The sequence below is a fragment of the Mus caroli genome, unplaced genomic scaffold (genome assembly GCF_978045245.1).
Source record: "Mus caroli unplaced genomic scaffold, Mus_caroli_1 scaffold_11, whole genome shotgun sequence".
NCBI lineage: Eukaryota > Metazoa > Chordata > Mammalia > Rodentia > Muridae > Mus > Mus caroli.
The window spans coordinates 32,354,047-32,375,503 of record NW_028227266.1 but is presented as its reverse complement, the minus strand read 5'-3'; the positions used below and the strand labels follow the sequence as shown (position 1 = coordinate 32,375,503).

At 40.8% G+C, this 21,457-nt stretch overlaps 1 protein-coding gene across 4 annotated transcripts in view; it reads left to right on the top strand.

The window, feature by feature from the left end:
* The window catches only part of Siral1 (SIR2 antiphage like 1), a 53,341-nt gene that overhangs the window by 9,142 nt on the left and 22,742 nt on the right, over window positions 1-21,457 (top strand). For all 4 annotated transcript variants that reach the window (XM_029481589.2, XM_021171374.3, XM_021171373.2 and 1 more), the window contains exons 2-3: window positions 14,813-14,905; window positions 20,019-20,271. In XM_029481589.2, the coding sequence (XP_029337449.2) occupies window positions 14,820-14,905; window positions 20,019-20,271 (339 nt within the window). In that variant the 5' untranslated portion in view covers window positions 14,813-14,819. The remainder of the gene's footprint in view (window positions 1-14,812; window positions 14,906-20,018; window positions 20,272-21,457) is intronic.

Here is a 21,457-nt window from a genome sequence, read left to right as displayed (position 1 = left end):
CAGTTGTCTCTGTAAATCCCCACACAGACATACTCAGAAGTGTACTATGTGGGGGGCTTTCTTAAGCCAGTTAAGTTGATACTCAGAGCTAACCATCATGCATCACTTCTCACCTGTGACCTAGCATGTGCTGGTCAAATGTCCCACTTTGGAGCTACATCCCTAGCCCATTATTTGCATTTTTAAAACTGTAAAAAAATATATTTTAAGGTATAATGTAAAGATCAAAGTATTCTTTTTTTTTTTTTGGATTTTCGAGACGGGGTTTCTCTGTATAGCCCTGGCTGTCCTGGAACTCACTCTGTAGGCCAGGCTGGCGTCAAACTCAGAAATCCGCCTGCCTCTGCCCCTGTCTCGAAAAACCAAAAAAAAAAAAAAAAAAAAAAAAAAAATCTTTAAGAAATGAAGATTTGAAGTAATTCTCACAGAGAACGTTGAGACGTTGCTATGCTGTCTTCTGGAGAAGGTTACTGCTCTAGAGACACCATTTCACATTCTTTTTACATGACCTTGTTTCTTTTTCTCCCTCCTTGGAGGCTTTGAGGATGCTCTCTATCCTGACACATGTAGTTTCATGATAGTATCCAATGAGATGGGCTTTCCTCTATGTTCTTGCCATGTTACAGTGGGCCCATTCATGTTCTTCAGTTTTAAGGTCTCTGTCAACTTTTGTCTGATCTTTCTATTCTTTGTTGCTGTTCTCTCCTTCCTTGTCCTTTCCTCTCCCCCCTTCTCTCCCCTCTTCTGTTCTTCCTCTCACCCTTTCTCTTACTAGTCGCCACTCCTGTTCTCTATCCTCCCTTTCTCTTCACCCCTTAACCCTCTCACCCTCCCTCCTTTCTCTATATAGTAAGCTGGCCTTGAACTCACTAACTAGCTGAGAAGTCCTTGAATTTTTTGATCCTCCTACTTTTACCTCCCAAGTGCTGGAAGTTAGAGCCTGTGCTGCCAGGCCAGAGTTTGATTCTTCTTTTCTCTCAGATTTGTCTCTGTATGTGAGGTCAGACACACCAGAAGAGGGCACTACAGATGGTTGTGAGCCACCCTGTGGTTGCTGGGCATTGAACTCAGGACCTGCGGAAGAGCAGTCAGTGCTCTCAACCACTGAGCCATCTCCAGCCCCCGAGTTTGCTTCTTTTTATAATATATGCTCTTGGTATATGGGTGCAATAGGCTGCAGGTGGAAGTGTTGCAGTCTTTTAGATTTTTCTCAGATCTGTGCTCTACTTCCCACAAGTGACTGGAGGGCTTTTACTGGAAACTCTACCTGAATGTACCTTGCCTCTGATGTGCAATAATAGCATGTTCCTTCTCCAGGTTGGCTTCAGAGCACCTGGCTAATGTGCTCTCTCTGTAAAAGTCAGGTGCCCCCATCTCCCTGTCCTTTCTCAGTTTCCAGGAGTAGTTCTTACCTGGTCTACCTTCACTACTGTGGACTCCACCAGGACTTGGGGGTTTGGTTTGGTTTGTTCTGTTCTGTTCTATTCACTATCATAGAGAAGGGCCTTGCACTTAGTAGATACTTAGTAATTTGAGAAACAAATGAACTCTTTTATGATTTCTTTGGAGGTCTAATGATCCTGGCTGTCATTGACTCAAATAATTTCAGATTTCATTTTGGTTTTCTCTAAACCTTTGAATTGGGAGGTAGAGAAAATGAGATTGTTTTCTGGGTTAGCAGAGAATTGTGTAGTGAATAGACTTCATCCATATATATCTTTAGGTCTGCAACTAAAGTTCTGTTTTCCATCTCAAAGAACTCATTGAACATCCTCAGCTTTTTATAGTTTACAAAATTATTCTCTTATTATTTTATTGGGAGTACTTAGAAAGAGAGTCTTATTTACATAAGGCCCAAAGTCAACAAATTTTATGAAGTGTTATGGAAGTGGGCACAGTGATATCTGTACATAGCAAGGAGAAACCAAATTACCTATAAATTTCCTTGGCTTTTTCAGATGTTTATGCTTCTTATCTTAGTTATCTTCAGGTTTTTTGAGGTCAGTCAGCCTTTTAAACTCTTGACTGAAAAGCTTGATATTAGAAGTCACAAGTTAGTACTTTGTTATAGGCATCTCACCCGTGGGATGGAGCTGGAGAGCACCTGGTCCTCTGCTGCCTTCTCCCTGGGTTCCCTCTCATCCTGGTGCCTCACAGCCCCAGCCAGTTGTAGAAATGTACTTCTGCCCTGTCCTGCCACTGCTTGACTTTGTTCTTGTAGTTATGGAGATTATTCTAGGTAAGTTCTCTACTGCTGAACCGTACAGATCTTTGCCCCTTTATCTTATAGAAGCAAGATTCTTGCTAAGTTGCCTAGGTTGGCCTTGAAGTTCCTTGCTTCTACCTCTATAGCTGGGATCATAAGTAGGTACCACCACATCTTGCTCTGTTTATGTCATAAGTGTTCACTTAAGACAGGGTTGCTGCGTAAAGCAAACTGGCCTCCACCTTTAAAAACATCAGTTACGTTTATGTATTTGAATGTTTTGCCTGCACCTGTGGACGTCTGTCCACCACATGCATGCAGTGCCAAAGGAGGCCTGAAGAGGATGTCAGAACCCCTGGTACTAGGGTTACAGACAGTTGTAAGCTGCCATGTGGGTGCCAGGAGTCAGTCTTGTGTCCTCTGGAAGAGCAGCTGATGTTCTTAACTGCTGCTTAACTCTTGATCATCTTTCTAGCCATATCCTCCTCCACTTTTTGATGTTCTGCAACCATGCCCAGAACTTACTGTTTTAAAAAGTTAATTTGCTAAGATATCGATGTTGGGGGGTGGGGAGAGGAACTGGCAGAAAAATACTACAAAGGGGGTTGTAAGACTAGGACAAAGCAGAGGCACTCTAAGGAAGGAAGTGTTTACATTGATATGAAGATGGGGCCATGATTATAGATGCTCTAAGCATCCTCTAAGAGCTTTTGCCCAATAAATAGGGTCTGCAGTAGTTTTCTCCACTGGGGTGAAAGGGTGTTTCCATTTTGGTCCCCCTTTTAAAAAATTTATTTTAGAGTGTGGGTAGTTTGCCTGTGTGTTTATGCACCATGTTCATGCTGGATGCCTCTAGAAATCAAAAGAAAACACCAGATCTCCTGGAACTGGAGTTATGAAGTAAGATGGGAGTGCTGGGAACCAAACCTGGGTCTTCTACAAGAGCAACAAGTACTCTTACCAGCCCTCTGGCTTTTTTTTATAACTATTGCTTTTTTATATAACTATTGCTTTTTTTGTTTGTTTGTTTTTCGAGACAGGGTTTCTCTGTGTAGCCTGGCTGTCCTGGAACTCACTCTGTAGACCAGGCTGGCCTCGAACTCAGAAATCCGCCAGCCTCTGCCTCCCGAGTGCTGGGATTAAAGGTGTGTGCCACCACCGCCCGGCTTATATAACTATTTCTATATAACTTTTTCCCCCTGCAATGTACACGGGATCTATTCTCCAAGGAAGAGGAGAGGTGCCTGCTACCCTCAGTGGCTGCTTCCTGCCCATTTTATTAGAACAACAAATCCTGCAGAGATTATCATGATAGTTAAAGATTGCCTCTTTAGTCACATCTTAGGTGACTTTTGGTTCTTTTGTTCTTAAAGAATTGTTGAAATGGTTTCTATAAAGTCAGTACATTAATTTGGTAATTGCCCATAATTTTAACATGCAAATATCATCCCTGTCATTCAGAGGTCTGTGGTACACTGTAATTTTTAAACTCTTTTGACCTTTAGTTTGAAATACTGTCTGTCTCAAAGAACCACATGTGCTCAGTTGCAGCCTCACTGAACTTGAAAGTTGTATCTCATGGGCCTGAAGCATGCAGAGATGTGAGCCAGGACTCTGTGGGTTACTTGGTATTTTCGACCGTATGACTGCTGTGGTGGGGAGGGAAAGAACTGTGTGGACTTGGAGGGGGCCTTCAGACCTTCTATTTTGTAGACTAAAGAGAGGGTGATTGATCTTTTCACTAGGGGGATAGAAGGAAAACTAGGAAAAGTTAAGAATGGAATTAAATGTTAGATTAAATTGTTAGGTGCATCGGGAAGTAAAGGAAGATAAACAGCAACACGGTTTCAATGAATTTTGTCTCCAGGATTTCATGTCCCATAAAGGGTTCCGTGATACCACATGTCACTGTGTCATAATAAGGTTGACTTTGAAGTCAGTACTCTGTGTCTGCTGTGCTATTCTGGCTTTGTGTCTTAAAGTTGACTCTGCAGTTAGTGTCTCCTAACTACTGCGTAATAGGTGACTTAAGCAAGTTGCTTAATCAGTTGCACTATCTAGGGTTTTTGTGATACAGAGTCATAACAGAATCTTCCTCAGAGTAGAGTGGTATCCAGTAAAATATAAATGCTGTGTAGTGTTTTGGGGGAAGTAATATGGATGCATCCATAATAATGGATGCAGTCTTGATGCTGTGCCTGACATTTAATATATATTTGAACATGAGAATTCAACAGCTTGTGACTAATAAAATTATTGTGTTAAATTCTATATAGGCATATGCAGAATATAATCAAACTAGAAATGGGCTGAGTTGAGTGCATGTAGCTCTGGTTCATAAAACACACTGATAGATGTGGCTGGTTTGTGGTTTCTTTTTTCTCATCCTTTGTTCTCGTTTTACCCCCTTATCACTAGATAGGAAAGAAAGGAGAGAGGAGAGAGAGGGAGAGGGAGGGCAAGAGTGAGGGCGAGGGAGATGTAATCCCTGAATCTAATATCTTTCCTTTTGTTTCTACTAACACACCATAGCCAAACCCCCTGAATGACCAAGAACCACCAACCTTGGCTCTTGGGGCTGTAACATTTATAAACACTCTGAAAAGCTCCCAGAGTTCCAAATGTTCACCATCACAGAAACTGTGCAGCTGGCAAAACCATGCCTCTGCTAGGGCATGAGGCAAATCATAGTCAGCCGCTGTGGACAGTCCAAAGCAGTCCCATATTCCACACCCACGGTTAAAATAAAAGCACTGACTGCTCAAAATCCCAGCAACCACATGGTGGCTCACAACCATCTGTAATGAGATCTGATGTCCTCTTCTGGTACATCTGAAGACGGCTACAGTGTACTTACATATAATAAATAAATAAATAAATAAGAATCTACCCTTAAAAATCAGTTTACATTTTGGATATTCCACTTGCAAAAATAAGGTAATTTGGGTATAGGGTGAGAACTCAATTTGTAAAATGATTGCCATGAAAGCATAAAGACCTGAGTTCAATTCCCATTAACCACATAAAAAGCATCATTTAAAATCCCAGAACTAAGAAGGCAGAGATGGATTATTGAGCCAGTCAGCCCATTCTAATTACTGAGTCCCAGGTCCTAGTGGAGACTTTATCTGAAACAACAAGGTGGATAGATGGATAGATTGAGGAACAACACCTGAGGGTTGACTTCTGACCTCCAAGCAAACACACACACACACACACACACACACACATTCGCCTGCACATAAATAACAAGTAAGGTGACTTAGATGTACAGTGTTTATTTAATACCAGATGGTGTTCGTCAAACCTTAAATCTGCTATTTTTGCCTGCTAAATCAGATTACCTTAACTCTTATGACCATTTAGGGTATCTGAAAATGATTGTGTGGGTATTGATTTGCTTGTGTACATAATTATTCTGTTTGTTCCTCTTAAAAAATAGCCTTTTGTGATGTTTTTACTGCATTAAAATTAGTAATAGATTCTTTTTTTGTCCATCCCCCTTTTGAGATAGGGGAAGATCTCTCTCTTTTCCAGGTTGATATTAAACTCCTGGGCTTAAGTGGCCCTCCCAAGTACCTGTGACTATAGACAGCTGTTGGTGTGCCTGTTTAGCCAAGGAAATATCTCTTGATTCATCCCCTGTCATTCCAATCATGGAATGTCATCTGGTTAGTTCTTTTGATAAACATGTGACTAACTTTTGTGCACAGGCACTGTCCCACAATGTGTATATGAACTAAACAGACAGAAGATCTCTGTTTTTGAGGAACTTACCTTCCAATGTAGGAGTCACGTAATAAACACAAGTATAGATATATTTCACTAATAAGTAGGTAGGATAAGGTTTGATGTTTGCCATGAAATCAAAAGTCAGAAGACTGAATGTCGGAAGACGAGACTGTCCACCATCAGTTCTAACCAGGATAGCTAGGGTAGCTCAGATCATCGGGTATAATTTGAATAAAAGTTTGGTGACCTATGCATATGGCCAGGGAAGAGCATTCTTAGCAAAGACAGACCTCAAGCCTCAAAAGCACAAGCTTATTTGAGGAATTCTATAGAGGCTGCAGGAAGGAATTGAATGTGTCAGACTTCTAGAAATGAGTTTCTCCTGAGTTAGTTTTAAACTGTTCGTAAGCCAAAGTAAATCAGTAGTTAGGCATGGAACTTCCATTCCATAAATATCTGCAGACGTAATCTTTAAATACCTACCTTCGTGTCTTGACTTGAAATCAGGCAGTTCCAGGTAATGCATTATCTTGGGTTCAGTTGGTAACTGAACAACCGGGTTGATACACTGTAAGTAAACAGGTGGAATTGGATTCCATGCTTATAAACCCAGCAGTTAAACAACAAACAAAACCTCCAAAACTAAAGATCGTACCATTCAAAAATTGGGATGTCGTTTGGTGGTAGAGTACATACTTAGTGTGCTGTAGGCTCTGTTTTCCATCTCTCATAATTCAGAGGGAGAAGAGTGGATTTGATCATTTCCACTTACAGATTGCCTGTTTCTGCCTTCCTGGTTCTAAGGTTACAAGTGTGTACCACCGTTTCTGGCCTTTTTATGTGGATTCTTGGTCAGATTCATGTCTTCTTGCTTATGTGGCAAGCACATTACTAACTAAGCTGCTCCCAGTGTGGTGGAGCTCCCAAGTGTGTGCATGCCAGTTAATACTATACAATATTTTCTTTGTTAGTTCTAAGAACAATAGTGGAACAGATCACTTCATATGTCCACTCTCCTTCTGTCCTTGCTTGATTATTAATGAGGTTTGGATTCCATACTGATATGCAAAGACCTCTAAGATATTTTAGTTAATGCTGCCAATGAATTTATTTATTCCTATAGCCAGTTATGTTTAGGAGTGTCAGCTTTGGTGTTGGAGACAAGAGTCTAAAACTGGTGACTCTCATGCCTCAGTCTCCTAAATTCCAGGATTATACGTATGTGCTACCCACTAATTATAGTGTAGTTTTTAATGATAAAAATTTGCCAAATTTCATGTCAAAATATGAAGTTTTGGGGTTTTTTTTTGGGGGGGGGGTTGGCTTTTGGTTTTTTGAGACAGGGTTTCCTCTGTGTAGCCCTGGCTGTCCTGGAACTCACTCTGCAGACCAGGCTGGCCTCGAACTCAGAAATCCGCCTGCCTCTCTGCCTCTGCCTCCCAAGTGCTGAGATTAAAGGCATGCGCCACCACTGCCCAGCAAATATGAAGTTTTTAATTATCAAAAATTTATTTTTGTAATTTTCATTACTAGTTAGGTCAGAAATAACCAAGAAAATGAACTGGGTTGAGAATTATTGGGATATATGTAGTCATTTTGATTTTTTTTTTCTTGTGATGAAATGAAGACTTGTTAATTTTCAGCTCAAGAAGATAGTGCCTAATTAATGATGGCATCTTCTGGTATCCCCAGACATCTACTCATTTGTGTACATTTTGTGTGTACACAGTTGGCATGAAATGTAAGTCATTGAAGTTAGCAATATACATAACTCACTATTTTAAAAGCAGCAATTTAAGTTTTAAGCATTTGCTAAAACATACATATTTGGGCTTAAAGTTTTTTTTTCTCTCTTGCCTGCTTTCTTTCTTCCTTCCTTCCTCCCTTCCCTTCCCTTTCCCTTTTTCCCCTTTCCCCCTTTTTCTCCCCCTTTTCTCCCCCTTTCTCCCCTTTTTCTCCCCTTTCTTTCTCCTTTCTTTCCCCTTTCTTTCCCCCTTCCTTTTCCCCCTTTTTCTCCCCCTTTTCACCCTTTTCCTCCCCTTTTCCCCCTTTTTCCCCTCCTTTCCCCCTTCTTTCCTTTCCCCCTTCTCCCCCCTTTCTTCCCCCTTCTTCCCCCTTCCTTCCCCCTTTCCCTTTCCCCCTTCCTCCTTCCCTCTTCCCCTTTCCCTTCCCCTTCCCTTCCCTTCCCTTCCCCTCCTTCTTTCCTGATGCTGGGGATAGAATTTTGGGTTTTGTGTATCCTAGGTGTAGTTGTCATGGCACTCTAGAGATAGAGGAACAAAACTGATTTATTAGAATGCCTTATAGCCTGTGGCCCAAGTAATCCACAATGGCTTTCTACTAACTGAAGGTCCCAAAATCCAGTAGTTGTTCTGTCTGTGAGGTTGGGTGTCTCAGCTGGTCTTCAAAACACAATGGGGTCCTGAAGAAGTAGGTTCTGATGTCAGTGAAAGAATGGATACTTCTTACATAGTAAAGTCACCAACTTTTCATTCAAATCATATTTTAATTTCAGTGTTCCATTGTTCCTCCTTAAATAGTTTTATTCCCTATGCATGATGTGGGGTGTGTGTGTGTTTCTGTGTCTGTGTCTGTGTCTGTGTCTGTGTCTGTGTGTGTGCATGTGTTAAGGTGCAAATATATATGTATGCTTGTGGAAGTCAGAGGACAACCTTGACTGTTATTCTTCAGGTCCTGTCTACCTTGATCTTTGTTTTGCTTTGAGCAAGGTCTGTCTTTGGCCTGGTACTTGCCAAGTAGTCTAGGTTAGCTGGCCAGCAAACCACAGTGGTTTGTTGCTTTCTGTCTCTCCATCTCTGGGATTCAAAGTGTATATCACTATACCCTGCTTTAAAAAAAAAAAAAAAAGGTTCTAAAGGATTGAAGTAAGGTCCTTATGCTTGCAAGGGAAGCAAACTGAGCTATCAGTTTGGCTTTATAATTAAAAATAATTGATAAAAGGGCTGGAGAAATAGATGAGAGCACTGGCTGCTGTCATAGAGGACCTTAGTTCAATTCCCAGCATTCTCATGGCATCTCACAATGTCTGTAATTCTAGTCCTCGGAGATCTGGCACCCTCTGGCTTCTGAAACACACAACACAGACATGATGCTCAGACATGTATGCACCATATATATATAATATAACTGATAATAAGAAATCCAAGATCATGAGCCTGAAATTTTAATATGATTTCTTTGGAGCTTGAGTGAAATGACTTACTGAAATCTTGGGTTTGCCTGGTAGTTCTGAAGGTCTCTGATAACCCTTGCCACAAATCGGATGGGAGTGAGTGTTGGTAAAAGAACAACATCAAGTTTGCATGATTCCTGCGTCAAGTTTTCAAGAAATGAGTTTGATGAAGCTATTATCTGACAAAAGTCAAAGGATTCTGGGAGGATGCTTAAGAATAACGACAGGAGCTAAGGTTAACATTTTAAGCCTTGGTTTAGAAAGTAGTCAAATCCCTGCTCAGCTAGACATTGTTACATTGTTCCCATGAGTCTCAGGAAGACATAGCAAGCTTGCCTTGAGCACTAGTAGGAAAAGCTACAGCCCACATTGTGGACTGGATTTATCAACTCTCCAGGGAAAATATTTTACTGTATGTGTTTGCTTCAACAAGATTGTGGAATGCTCCTTTGAAGTACCTTACTTATACTGAGCATCCCCCCTCCCCCACCCACCACAGCTGCTAACACAGATGTGTTGGAATTGGTCCAAAAGCCATGATTTGAGGGGCTTGGGTTTTTTTCAAGACATGGGATGACTGCCATTTTCCGAGAGAGAGAGAGAGAGAGAGAGAGAGAGAGAGAACACGAATGAACTCTTTTCTGGGTTTTGGGGGGTTTGTTTGTTGCTGCAGAAGAAAAAGTGTTCTCTATCATTTCTCATAAACAAAAAATAGAGATGCTTGCTGCAAGAAATGTGCCGATCTTTTACACTAGTTATTTGTAAATCCTTTGTTTCCTGGCCAAAAACCAACACATGTTGGACTTTCCTGCCAGTAGCCTTATTCCATCTGCCCACCTCTCACATGGTGTTATTCCAAGTTCTTTGTAGCATGCAGCTTGCCTGGGTTGAGTGCTGAGTGTGTCCTGGAAGCCTGTGAGAATGAGGGAGCAGTTAGGAGACTCCCCTGAATGCTGAGTGCAGAGAAGAGCCAGAGTTTGCCCTTTCCCTGCCTCCAAGATGCGAAAGAGGGCTCCTGGGATTCTGATGGTTTCAGATCCCAGGTCCATTAAGTGACAGCCTATCTATCATCCAGATAACTACTCCCTTTCTCTCCCCTCTCTTTACACCCCACCCCCTTTTTCCAGGATTTTTCTTAGAAAGTTACCTTGCCCCTCCAACTGTTTCCTGAAGATGACAGGTTTCAAAGTGTAAATGCTGTCTGTTTTGAATTTTTATAGAGGTTCTCATGCAGACCCAGGTTGGCCTTGAATTCACTATGTAACTGAAGCTGGCCTTGAACTCATGATCCTTCTGTCTCTACCACTCATGATTTGGGACTACCATCCTGCCAAGTATTCTCTCTCGTTCAGAAAATTTGTCCTGGAAATTGTGTTAAAGACACCACTATCACTTTTGTTAGTGTTCACTAAGCATCTGCCTTTGATTTTCATATATTCTGTTAGCCTTGAAGGACTTCTCAGTGGTTTCAGAGTCATTGGAGTAACAAGGACACCCACCACCACAGGAATGCCTCTGTTTACATGTGACAGAAAACTGTTTCCACTTACTACCACTGTGTTGTCCCAGGCTTCAGAGATTGACCCGACTAGGGCAGAAAGGAAAACAAAAATAAGAAGAGACAGAAAGAAAGGATGGGATTGGATGGTCTAGGCTCGCTAATGGAGAAGCTAAAGCCAGCTCAGTATGTTTATTATTATACACCCCCATGCTCAGTATGTTTATTATTATAGAGCTGCATTGGAGGAAGAGTTATCCTGTACAGCTGAACAAGGAGGCAAGCTTAGTTAATCTCAGTAGGAACAGTCTGTGTCAGAGAGAAGTCTTCAGGTCTTAAATTATCTGATGGTAGACAGCTACAGTGGACATTGTCTGCACTTAGACCCCAGGAAGGCTTTGCCATTGAGCCTCATCTGGGGAAGGCTTTTCTTCTCTCATTGGGGTCCCTGAAAACTCCACTCACTCCTTATACATAGCAAATTCCACCTAAATGAAAGCTCAAATAGTAGTCACAGCATAATTCATGTGTGAACTAACTAGTTGATACATGTTAGGAATTCTGTGTCAGACTCCCATACTTACCTCTGAAGCTCTTTTTTTTTTTTAACCTCTGAAGCTCTTTAGCAGCACTACATAGTGTTCAGGATAAGTGCTGCCCCCAAACAATACTCAATGAATAAGATACAGTTTTACAATGTACGCACTGGGATAGGCACATTTCTCATGTGACACATCCCTTTATTGAGGACCCCGCATTAGTCTGCTCAAAATCAAGATGAATGGCTGAACAGCTGGGATAAAGACATACAGAATTACTTTTCATTCAGCTTCTCAGTGCGGACCTAAACATTCCAGTCAGAACCTGTTGAGTGTTTTAGTTTCCTTAAACTTCAACCCCTGAAATGAGCCTTCAGCAAGGTCCTGTAGAGAAAAGCAGCAGAAATTAACCAGTAGTCAGGTTGAAAATCCAACAAAGCAAATGATGCATTTCTCTGATTCCCAGAGCTGTGTTGGTGGCCCACGGCAGCTAGAAGTGTGTAACACGGGGCTGGAGAGATGGCTCAGCGGTTAAGAGCACTGACTGCTCTTTCAGAGGTCCTGAGTTCAAATCCCAGCAACCACATGGTGGCTCACAGCCATCTATAATGAGATCTGATGCCCTCTTCTGATGTGTCTGAAGACAGCTACAGTATACTTATATAAATAAAACAAATCTTAAAAAATAAAAATTAAAAAAAAAACTGAATCTGGGTCTTCTACAAGAGCCACAAATGCTAAAAAAAAAAAAAAAAAGAAGAAGAAGAAGTATGTAACACACAGTTCTTCCAGCTTCCACACTGAGCGGGCTGCATATTGCATACTGCCACTATGACTGATTGTGAACCGGCCATAAAGTACATCTCCTTGCTAGAGTTTTAGCACTTAAAAAATTAGTTTTGGACTTGAAATATTTTAAAGCTAAAAAACTAGCAGTGGTGTTACTGAGAACATGGCATTACAAGCTGCGTTGCTGTGGTTTGCTTTCTGAAATGAAGTACCAAAGGTTTTTGTGCTGTAGCTTTCTCATCTGTAAAGTAAGTTAATAGTGCAGTTTGAGACCCCCTTCCTTTTCTTAAATGTTTGAGACCACAAGTATTTCAGGTTTGGGTTTTGTTTTTGTTGTTGTTCTTGTTTTTTTTAATATTTAGGTTCACACAATGCAGTATCTTGGAAATGAGGCATAAGTCTGAAACATGGTTTTTATTTATTTTTTATGTACACATAGCCATAGCCTGATGGTATTGTAAAGAATATTTTTAGTGAACCTGCATTTTTACTGTAATTTGTTGTCAGGAATAGAGTTTTGTACTTGTTGGCATCTTATCAGGGGTCCAAATGTTTTCAATTTTAGAACATTTTGAATTTTAGATTTTCAGGTAAGAGTCAATCTATAATACACAATTAAGGTTTTAGGGATTAAATTAACTAATAGTTACAGATTGTACATGTCTTGTAATAAGTACTATGTTTTGTCTTGGTCTGTTTGTTTGTTTGTTTGTTTGTTTGTTTGTTTGAGGCAAGATTTCTTTGTGCAGCCTTGACTGTCCAGGAGCTCTGTCTGTAGACTGTGATGCCTCAAACTCAGAGATCCACCCGCCTCTGCCTCCCGTGTGTTGTATTACCACTGCCCAGCAATTTTTGAATTTTTAAACAAAACTGACTTAGTATTTGAATTGAACACTAAATCATGAATATTCCAGTATTCAAAACTTATATTAAGTTTCATTTACTATACTTTCTCAGTGCTCAATGGCTTTACTTGGTTTTAATTTGTCTAAGTAATCGGTTTTTGGAACCATGTTTGTGGGGGAAGGGCACATAAATATGTTTGCCTTCCTTAGTGTTACTTTAAATCACATCCCCAGAGATTGTGGTTTGTGTGAAAGAAGTTACCGTTTTTGTTGTTATTATTTTAGGTTGGTTGGTTCTCCGTAAACATAGATGTTATGCAGAAAAAGACTTCTGCCGGGCATGGTGGCGCACACCTTTAATCCCAGCAGGCAGAGGCAGGCGGATTTCTGCGTTCGAGGCTAGCCTGGTCTACAAAGTGAGTTCGAGGACAGTCAGGGCTATACAGAGAAACCCTGTCGAGGAAAAAACAAACAAACAAACAAAAAAAAAAAACAAAAAGAAAAGAAAGTGACTTCTATTATATAAATTAGAACTTAGTGAAAATATTTCAGAGATGGTCAAACCCAGACTGTGAGCAAATAGAAAGCTTTGAGACACAAAGAAATGAAACACCCTTAAGAGTAGGAAGGCTGACAGTGGTGTACCTTCTGTGTACCCAACATTCACAATGATTCTGGAGTCTAGAAAAGTTAAGTTTGATTTTATTTAGCTGTCCCCTTTTATTTAAGATTGACTTTATTTTTACAGGTTTACAGTATTCTTTTCACAGTCACACCAGATGATTAAGTTAAGGCAAGATTTTCCAACATTGGTGATTGACCTAGGTTCCCAGGACCTTGCTTTCTGGAGATCAGAATCAAAGATTTGACCAGAAAGGTGATCTGTGTCCTCACTCTTGTGATTTTTATGACTTCTAGTTCCCTAAAGACTCTAATATCAAAGAAAAGGTTATTATGTGAAATGGAATATGGGGTTAAGGAACTTATAGCCTTCTGTTTCCAAAAGAAAGTTCATTACACAGCTTTAATAAATAATGAAGCTTTCTAATAGTAAAGTCCTGCTAGTGACAGTAGGGCATAATAACATATCCAGAACTCTACTTTAATTATCTTCTACATTGCCAGTGTTGAAATATTACTGCTGGGCCACTGAGACAGCTCAGCAGGTAGAGGCACTTATTGCCAAGCCTGCCAACCTGAGTTTGATGCTTGGGACACACATGGTAGAAGAGTCCAGACCTTGAAAGTTATTCTCTGACCTCTACACATATGCTGAGAAACACCAACATATGCATACACACACACACACACACACACACACACACACAGCTTATATCAGACTTTAAATGTCACCAGCTTACTAAAGGTGAAGCAATTACAACTTCCACTGTAGTACTTATTCTAATCCTTGTAACTCTAGTGCTGGTTTTCCTGCAATTGGTGTTTGTGGTCTTTAACATATCTTTGCTTATATTGCTGCTGTTTATCACAGTGGCTTGATTAAAATCTCTTCCTTGTTTAGAGAGACATGTCTACAGTCTGAGAAGACAGCTGTTAACAACAGAGAATGTCTAATAGTGAGCAAGTTGTATGCTTGTTGTGTTGGCAAGTGTAATTGGGCATTTAAGCACCGTTAGCCCACTCAGCTGTGGGTTGTTTTATGTCCTCAGGGGTTCCCAGACCTCCTTGTGTAAATCACACAATTTCACATGAGTTGACAAGGCAGGGTTTTGGTGGGAGATGGGAGGAAGGGTTTCTCAGGAACAGAAGCAGTATGGCAGTGTGGAGCACTGACACAGCCAGAACTGTAATTGCAAGATGACTTCCCTTAGGCTAGTTTCATTCCTTAATCATGGTGTGCTTGTTAACTAATAGACTTCTGCTAAGCAGAGGGCATCCCACAGTACCTTAATTGGGTATATGGCTTATTAAAATGCTTAATGTATGTGCTGTTGTAAATTATGTGCTTTACAGATCTAATCATGGTACATGATGTTTAATCTATTTTAGAAACTGGATGGCTTCTACAGGGAGCCAGGCCTCTGATAAAAACAAGATTTTTGGATTCTTCAATGATGGCGAACCCCCCACCAAAAAGCCCAGGTAAACAAGAGAAAGGGAATCAGAGGAATACAAAGTTACCGCTAGTGGGACGTGTTTACCCAGTATCATAGGTGTGTCACTAGTTAATAAGGCCTTCATTTCAAAGACTACATTACTTTTACTTTGAATTTAACTTATTAAGGTGATTGCATAGTTTTAAAATTTTGTTGCTTTAAAGCTCATAACACTACTACTCCTTAGTGATAATCATTTTCCATTTTTTCTAATCTTGACATCTGTTTTGCTTTGTTTTTGACTGTAAGACTGGGTCTTGCTGTATAGCCCAGGCTGGTCTAGAACTCTTGCCTCAGGCTCTCAGATGCTGAGATTGCAGACATGCACCGGACAGCACATATTTTAAATGTTATGTGTGCTGCTATATGCTCTCTCTAGTGAGAGAAGACAGCTGTTAACAACAGAGAATGTCTAATAGTGAGCAAGTTGTATGCTTGTTGTGTTGGCAAGTGTAATTGGGCATTTAAGCACCGTTAGCCCACTCAGCTGCGCTTGAACCTTGACAGTGGGGGCTCTAGACCCAAACCAAAACACCAATTTTTGTATTGTGTGATCTCTTTTGCCTTTGCTCACTAGAATCTTATAAAAAATCACATTATTCTCATTAACATAAAAATTATAAAATGGTATTTTGTTGTGGAACTAAATATTATAGTACTACCTTCAAGCTACTTCTTTTCTTAACTTCATTTCAAACTTCATTTTGTGTTAACCTGATATTAAACTTGGATTAAGCGTGTCTCTGCCTTTGTATAATTCTTGTTCGAATGTTGACCCTTCTGTCATTAATGTGCTCCTGTTTTCTCTCTTCCTCGCCTTTCTCACTGCTGTGGGGGGTCCTGAATGTCCCAGCTCTCTCCTGCATCGGCCTCCTGAGTGCTTTGATTACTGGATTCTTCTCTCTGCCTGTCTCTGGATGGCTTGTTTTGTCCTGTTTTGTTTGTTTTAGTTTTACTTTCTTAAGTGTTTTCTCTGATTTTCTTAAGGATTTTTAAAATTTTCTGTTACATTTTAAATTTTCTTCAGTTTTGTTGTTACTGTTTTTGTTTTTTGAAGACAGGCTGTTGCAAATGCAATCTTCCTCCCCTTCCTGCCTTAACCTCCAGAGTGATTCCTCTTTACCTACTAGTTTGTTCCTATGTACCTCTTACCATGTGGGCCTTGTGCAAATCAAATGATCATAGTTTGTTTATTTATATTTAAGCTTCTGAGAAGCAGTTAGCAGTCCATGTAACTATGGTTATTAGTCAGGATTTTTTAGAGGAACAGAGTGGATAGAATGAATATATTTATATATACATATATATCTATGTATATGTATGTATGTATATAAGGGGGATGTATTAGACTGGCTTGCATGTATGATCTGGGTACTCCAGTGGTAGTTATTGTCCCATTGGAGAGGCTGAGAACCCAATAGTTTTTCAGCAGTCTCAGTCTGGTATTGAAGGCCTGGGGATTCCTGAAAAAGCACTGGTCTTCAGTCCAGTAGAGGGCAGAATGAAGTAGATTCTGATGTCAGTGAAGAACTGCAGCAGTGACAGAGTAGATGAACTTGTCACCATGGTGGCAAGGCAGTGCCAACCTCCTTTTGGCTATCAGGCTGCCACCATAACATGCCATCCATATTTTGGGTGGGTCTTTCCACCTTGAATAACCTGATCAAGAAGATGCCTTACAAGGTGTGCCCAGGGGCTTTTCTCTTCGTTGATTCCAGATTCTGTCATGCTGTCACATTGGCAACCAGTATTCACCATCACAGTATAATGATGAGCTTTCCTCTGCATATTACGCCTGGAGCAAGTTCAGCAATTAGGACCTCTAACTTGTCTAAAGCTGTGGTTCTTTCTGACTAATGACCATGTCCCCAAAGAGAAATTGTTCCATCTCTTGAATGCAGGGAGACTGGGTCCAAGAAAAGGTTGAAGAATCCTAGAGTCTGGATGGAGCTTGCCCCAAGGGAGACTGGTTGGAGACGTCTTAGATTTCATGCAGAGATTCTTCCTTCCTCCCTCCCTCCTGGCACTGTGCACAGTGTTCTCAATGCAGTCCTCTGGCTGACTTTCTGAAGACATTCTTACTGCTGAGTTTAATGTCACCTGCCTACCCACTTGAACGTGTACCTAACATTCCTGAGCTTCTTCAGAGGAAATTGGGTTTTCTTATGGAATGTCTAAAGTTATGTCACCTTCTGGTGTCTGTTGTCTGCTCTGCTGTCATCCTGTCTTAACCTACTCTTTATACATGCTGTGTGCAGGAAGTTCAGCCCAGCACTGCTACCAGTAGCTGAGGGCTTACCCTTGAGAGACCTCCGTATAGGCAAAGCTGCAGGAAAGGATTTCAAGCCAAGCAAAGCTGCTATGTTTATTTAGACAAGGGGTGTTACCTGGCTTTAATTTAGTGTGGGCAGTTATGGGAAGGAACGGACAGTACTCACTCAGTGCAGGCTCCCCAAGAGTTGTAGTGAGGTGTCTTTATAATCGCCATACTTAATGATTCTATGGCTTTTCGTGATATATTTCTCAGAGTATAATTGACTACAGGGATTAAAGATTATGTAAAGCTGGTGAGGTGGTGTATACCTGCAATTCCCACACTTGTGAGATGGAGGCAGGAGGAGCAGGAGTTCGAGGAACTTCCAGGCTACCTGAGTACTATCTTAAAGGACACACAGACACACACACACACATACATTTTGATTTAGAAAAATTAGCTGACTTTACTTATTTTTCTTCTCTTATTGAAATTCCTTTTAAAGATGTGTTTATTTTTATGTGCACTGATGTTTTGCCTGCATGTATGTCTGTGAGAGTTCCAGATATCTTGAAATGGAGCTACAGACAGTAATGAGCCGCCATGTGGTTGCTGGGAATTGAACCTGGGTCTTTTGGAAGATCAGCCAGTGCTCTTAACCACTAAGCCATCTCTACAGCCCCTGAACTCCCCTTTTTAAATGAACTTGCAAGGTAGTTTTTTTGTTTTTTAAGATTTATTTTATGTATATGAGTACACTGTAGCTGTACATATAGTTGTGAGCCATCATGTGGTTGCTGGGAATTGAATTTTAGGACCTGCTTGCTCTGGTCAGCCCCACTCATTCCGGTTGGCCCTGCCTGCTCACGCCAGCCCAAAGATTTATTACTATATCTAAGTACACTGTAGATACACCAGTAGAGGACGTCAGATCTCATCACGAATGGTTGTGAGCCACCATGTGGTTGCTGGAATTTGAACTCAGGACCATTGGAAGAGCTCTTAACGGCTGAGCCATCTCACCAGCCCACAAGGTAGTTTTATAAGGTTGTTTGTCTAGATTTAGGTATGGAAGAGGCATATTACTCTCTAAAGTCAAGATTAAAGCCTAAGTAAGAATGTAGTTAGTTCATTTGTTGTTTTTTACATCCTTGTTCAACATAACTCTTAGAAAAGAGAACATGGTCTCTATGGGGAATCTTGGCTTGATGGTAACAAAGCTTCTGACACCCGGTTAGATTCTCAAGTAAAAGGTTTGTTTTTCCTTCCTGTGTCCACTTTATTTTCCCTCTCTGTCTTGCCTTAATACTTCTTTAAAAATGACTGTTAGGGCCATCGTAATGGCTTTGCAGATAGCATAAAGCCTGATGACCTGAGTTCAGTCCTGGGATCAGCATGTCGAGAAGAGCAAACAACTGCCAAACGTAGTTGTCCTCTGATATCTACACATGTACTGTGGCATGTGCCCACACACAAAGTAAATAATGCATGGTTTGGGTATTATTATTATTTATTTATTTAGTGGTTTAGGGATCATAAGGCATAATTGCAATATTTTTTTGAAAGTTTCTTGTGAAAGTATTTCATGGGTATGTATATTTGCATGTATTTATCATTTTTGGTTTTGTTTTTTAAGATGGCCTTTCCTTTAGCTGGTCATAAATTTCTGATCCTGCTGTCTCTGCCTCCCAAATTCTGGGATTATAGACTTTGGTCATCACATCCAACTTTCATTCATCATCTTGATTCCTCACTTTAAAACACACTGCATTATGTGCTCCTAATAGCTTTTAACGGGGTTTTTCCCAGTAGAGGAACTATTTATATATGGGCCATCCCTAGTATGTGTTTACAGGTTTTTCTCCTTATTAAATGAGCGAGTGTAGGAGCTGAGAGTGGGACAGGCAGTTCTGGGGGCTGTTTCCCACGGCTTCAACACTGATCAGGTTTCTGTTTGTTCTATTTGGAAGAGGGAGTAAGGCAAGTGATGGTTTTAATGTAGTCAGAATGAGAGGGAAAGGGAGTTGAGACATGCTTGTCCTCATGCTGTCTCACAACAGGACTCTGCTCTGTGCCGTGAGAAAGGGCTGTTTGTTGTGACAGAAAACATGAGGCTCCTATCTTCTCAGAAGCCTGCTGAGCACCCGATCCAAGTGATACATAGAACAAAACCATACTCAGATTGGTCTCCAGATTTGGCTTTCATGTTGTTTAATCTTTGCTTACAAAATTTGGCATCAAAGTTTCATTGTCTTCATTGTCTTACATTTCTCAACAAACAAAATCAACTTGATTTGTATGAAAATATTTTTTGAAAACAAACATGTCCTTTTGAAATTACTATTGACTTAAAGTATAATTTATTGGCATAACAGAAGCTGTAATACACTTGAATCTGCTGTAATGTTAGTGGTTTTCTTAGTTGGAGAAGACTTTGAAGGAGAAAGTTGATTTTAAAATTGTTTTTTTCAGGATTCCTGAAATAGTTTATTACTTTGTCTTCCAACAAAAACTGGAGTAATATTATAGTCTTTCATTTAATCTAAGCTGAGAAGTCTCAGAAACTGGAATCCTCGTGTTTACAGCTAAAAATTATAAAGTGCATGCCTTTAATCCCAGCACTGGGGAGGCAGAGCCAAACAGATCTCTGTGAGTTGAAGGCCAGCTTGGTCTACAAAGACAGTTCCAGGCCAGCTGAGACTTACACAGTGAGACCCTGACTCAAAAAGCAAACAGCGGGCATTACAGCTATTGAATAGTGAGAGCCAGCTGCATCTTTCTCAAATGTCTTTGCATGTGCTTGGGTCTACTGGACGTTCCAATCTTTCGACTTTTCCTTTTTCAGGAAGCTGCTTCCAAGTCTGAAAACCAAAAAGCCTCGAGAACTTGTGCTGGTGATTGGGACAGGCATCAGTGCTGCGGTTGCACCGCAGGTCCCAGCCCTGAAATCCTGGAAAGGCTTAATCCAGGCCTTACTGGATGCTGCTATTGATTTTGATCTTTTAGAAGACGAGGAAAGCAAAAAGTTTCAGAAGTGTCTCCATGAAGACAAGAACCTCGTCCATGTCGCCCATGACCTCATTCAGAAACTCTCCCCTGTGAGTAGTCTGCTGTCTGCCATGGCATGTGACATTTCCTGAAACTGTGATCAGTATGCTTATTTAGCAGGAATATTTGTTTATTGCTGTGTATTTATAACATTTGGCTCTCCTGAAAAGTAGCTATTTTTAGAGCCTGTTCAGGGTAATCATCCTGACCCCTTTTCACTGTGATGTGCTGAGAACTTTATGTGTATGGAGACAAGGGTACTGACACACTTTTGCTGTTTTCAACTTACTTTTTCTATTCTCACTATAAACAATGTCCTGACATCCATGACTTTAAGGAAATAATAGAAAGATTTAGGTTGAGATTTTGTGTTTTGAGAAAGCATCTTGTGCATCAGTACTGGTCACAAATCTGGTTGGTTCCTGGGTGTTAGGAGTATAGATAGGCATATGCCCTTGCTAAACTGGAGATAATTCGAAAATTAGTACTCACTTATGCTAGTCCTAGTTATATGTGCTTGAAATATTACATCAGTGAAATCAAAAGGGTATTGATTTCCAGGCCAGCCTGTGATGCATAACAATGCCATGTCACTCAGAACACACACACACATACTCTCACACACACACACACCGTGAGCAGTGAACAATTGTTAGATACTTACTTAGAATGTATATATGCAAAGGCCCTAGGTTTGACCCTCAGCACCATCCCACTCAAAATTTAGAATATGTTTTGGCTACTATATTATTTCCAAAGATATTGTAAACTGCACCTTGGGAAAAGAGGGGGCGGGGGGGGGTGCACTTACTCTTTAAAAGTTAGCTACCAGGAACCAGGTGGCGATGGCAGCATGCACCTTAATCCCAGCCCTCATAGGGTTAGGGAAGTTGAGGGCTAAACTTCAAATCAAGTTCTTAAAACACCCCGCAGAAATTGATTGAGGGAAACATCTTTTAATGCAGCCAGATGGAGTTTCCAGGAGGGAGTCCTGGGCAAAGCAGAATGCCTCCACAGGTGAGGCTTCCAAACAAGAACAAATAGCAGCAGATCTAGAGGCCATTATCAGGTCAGTCACTGATGTCATGACATCTAGAGGAAACAGACTGGGAAGCTGAGGGAGTTCACATAGACTCGCGGTTGAGCTTGCTTTCTGTGGCTGAGCTTCCCATAATTGGACTACAGCCACTCTCTCTTTGCCGCTGTAGATGCTCTCTTATGGGACCAACAGTAGTA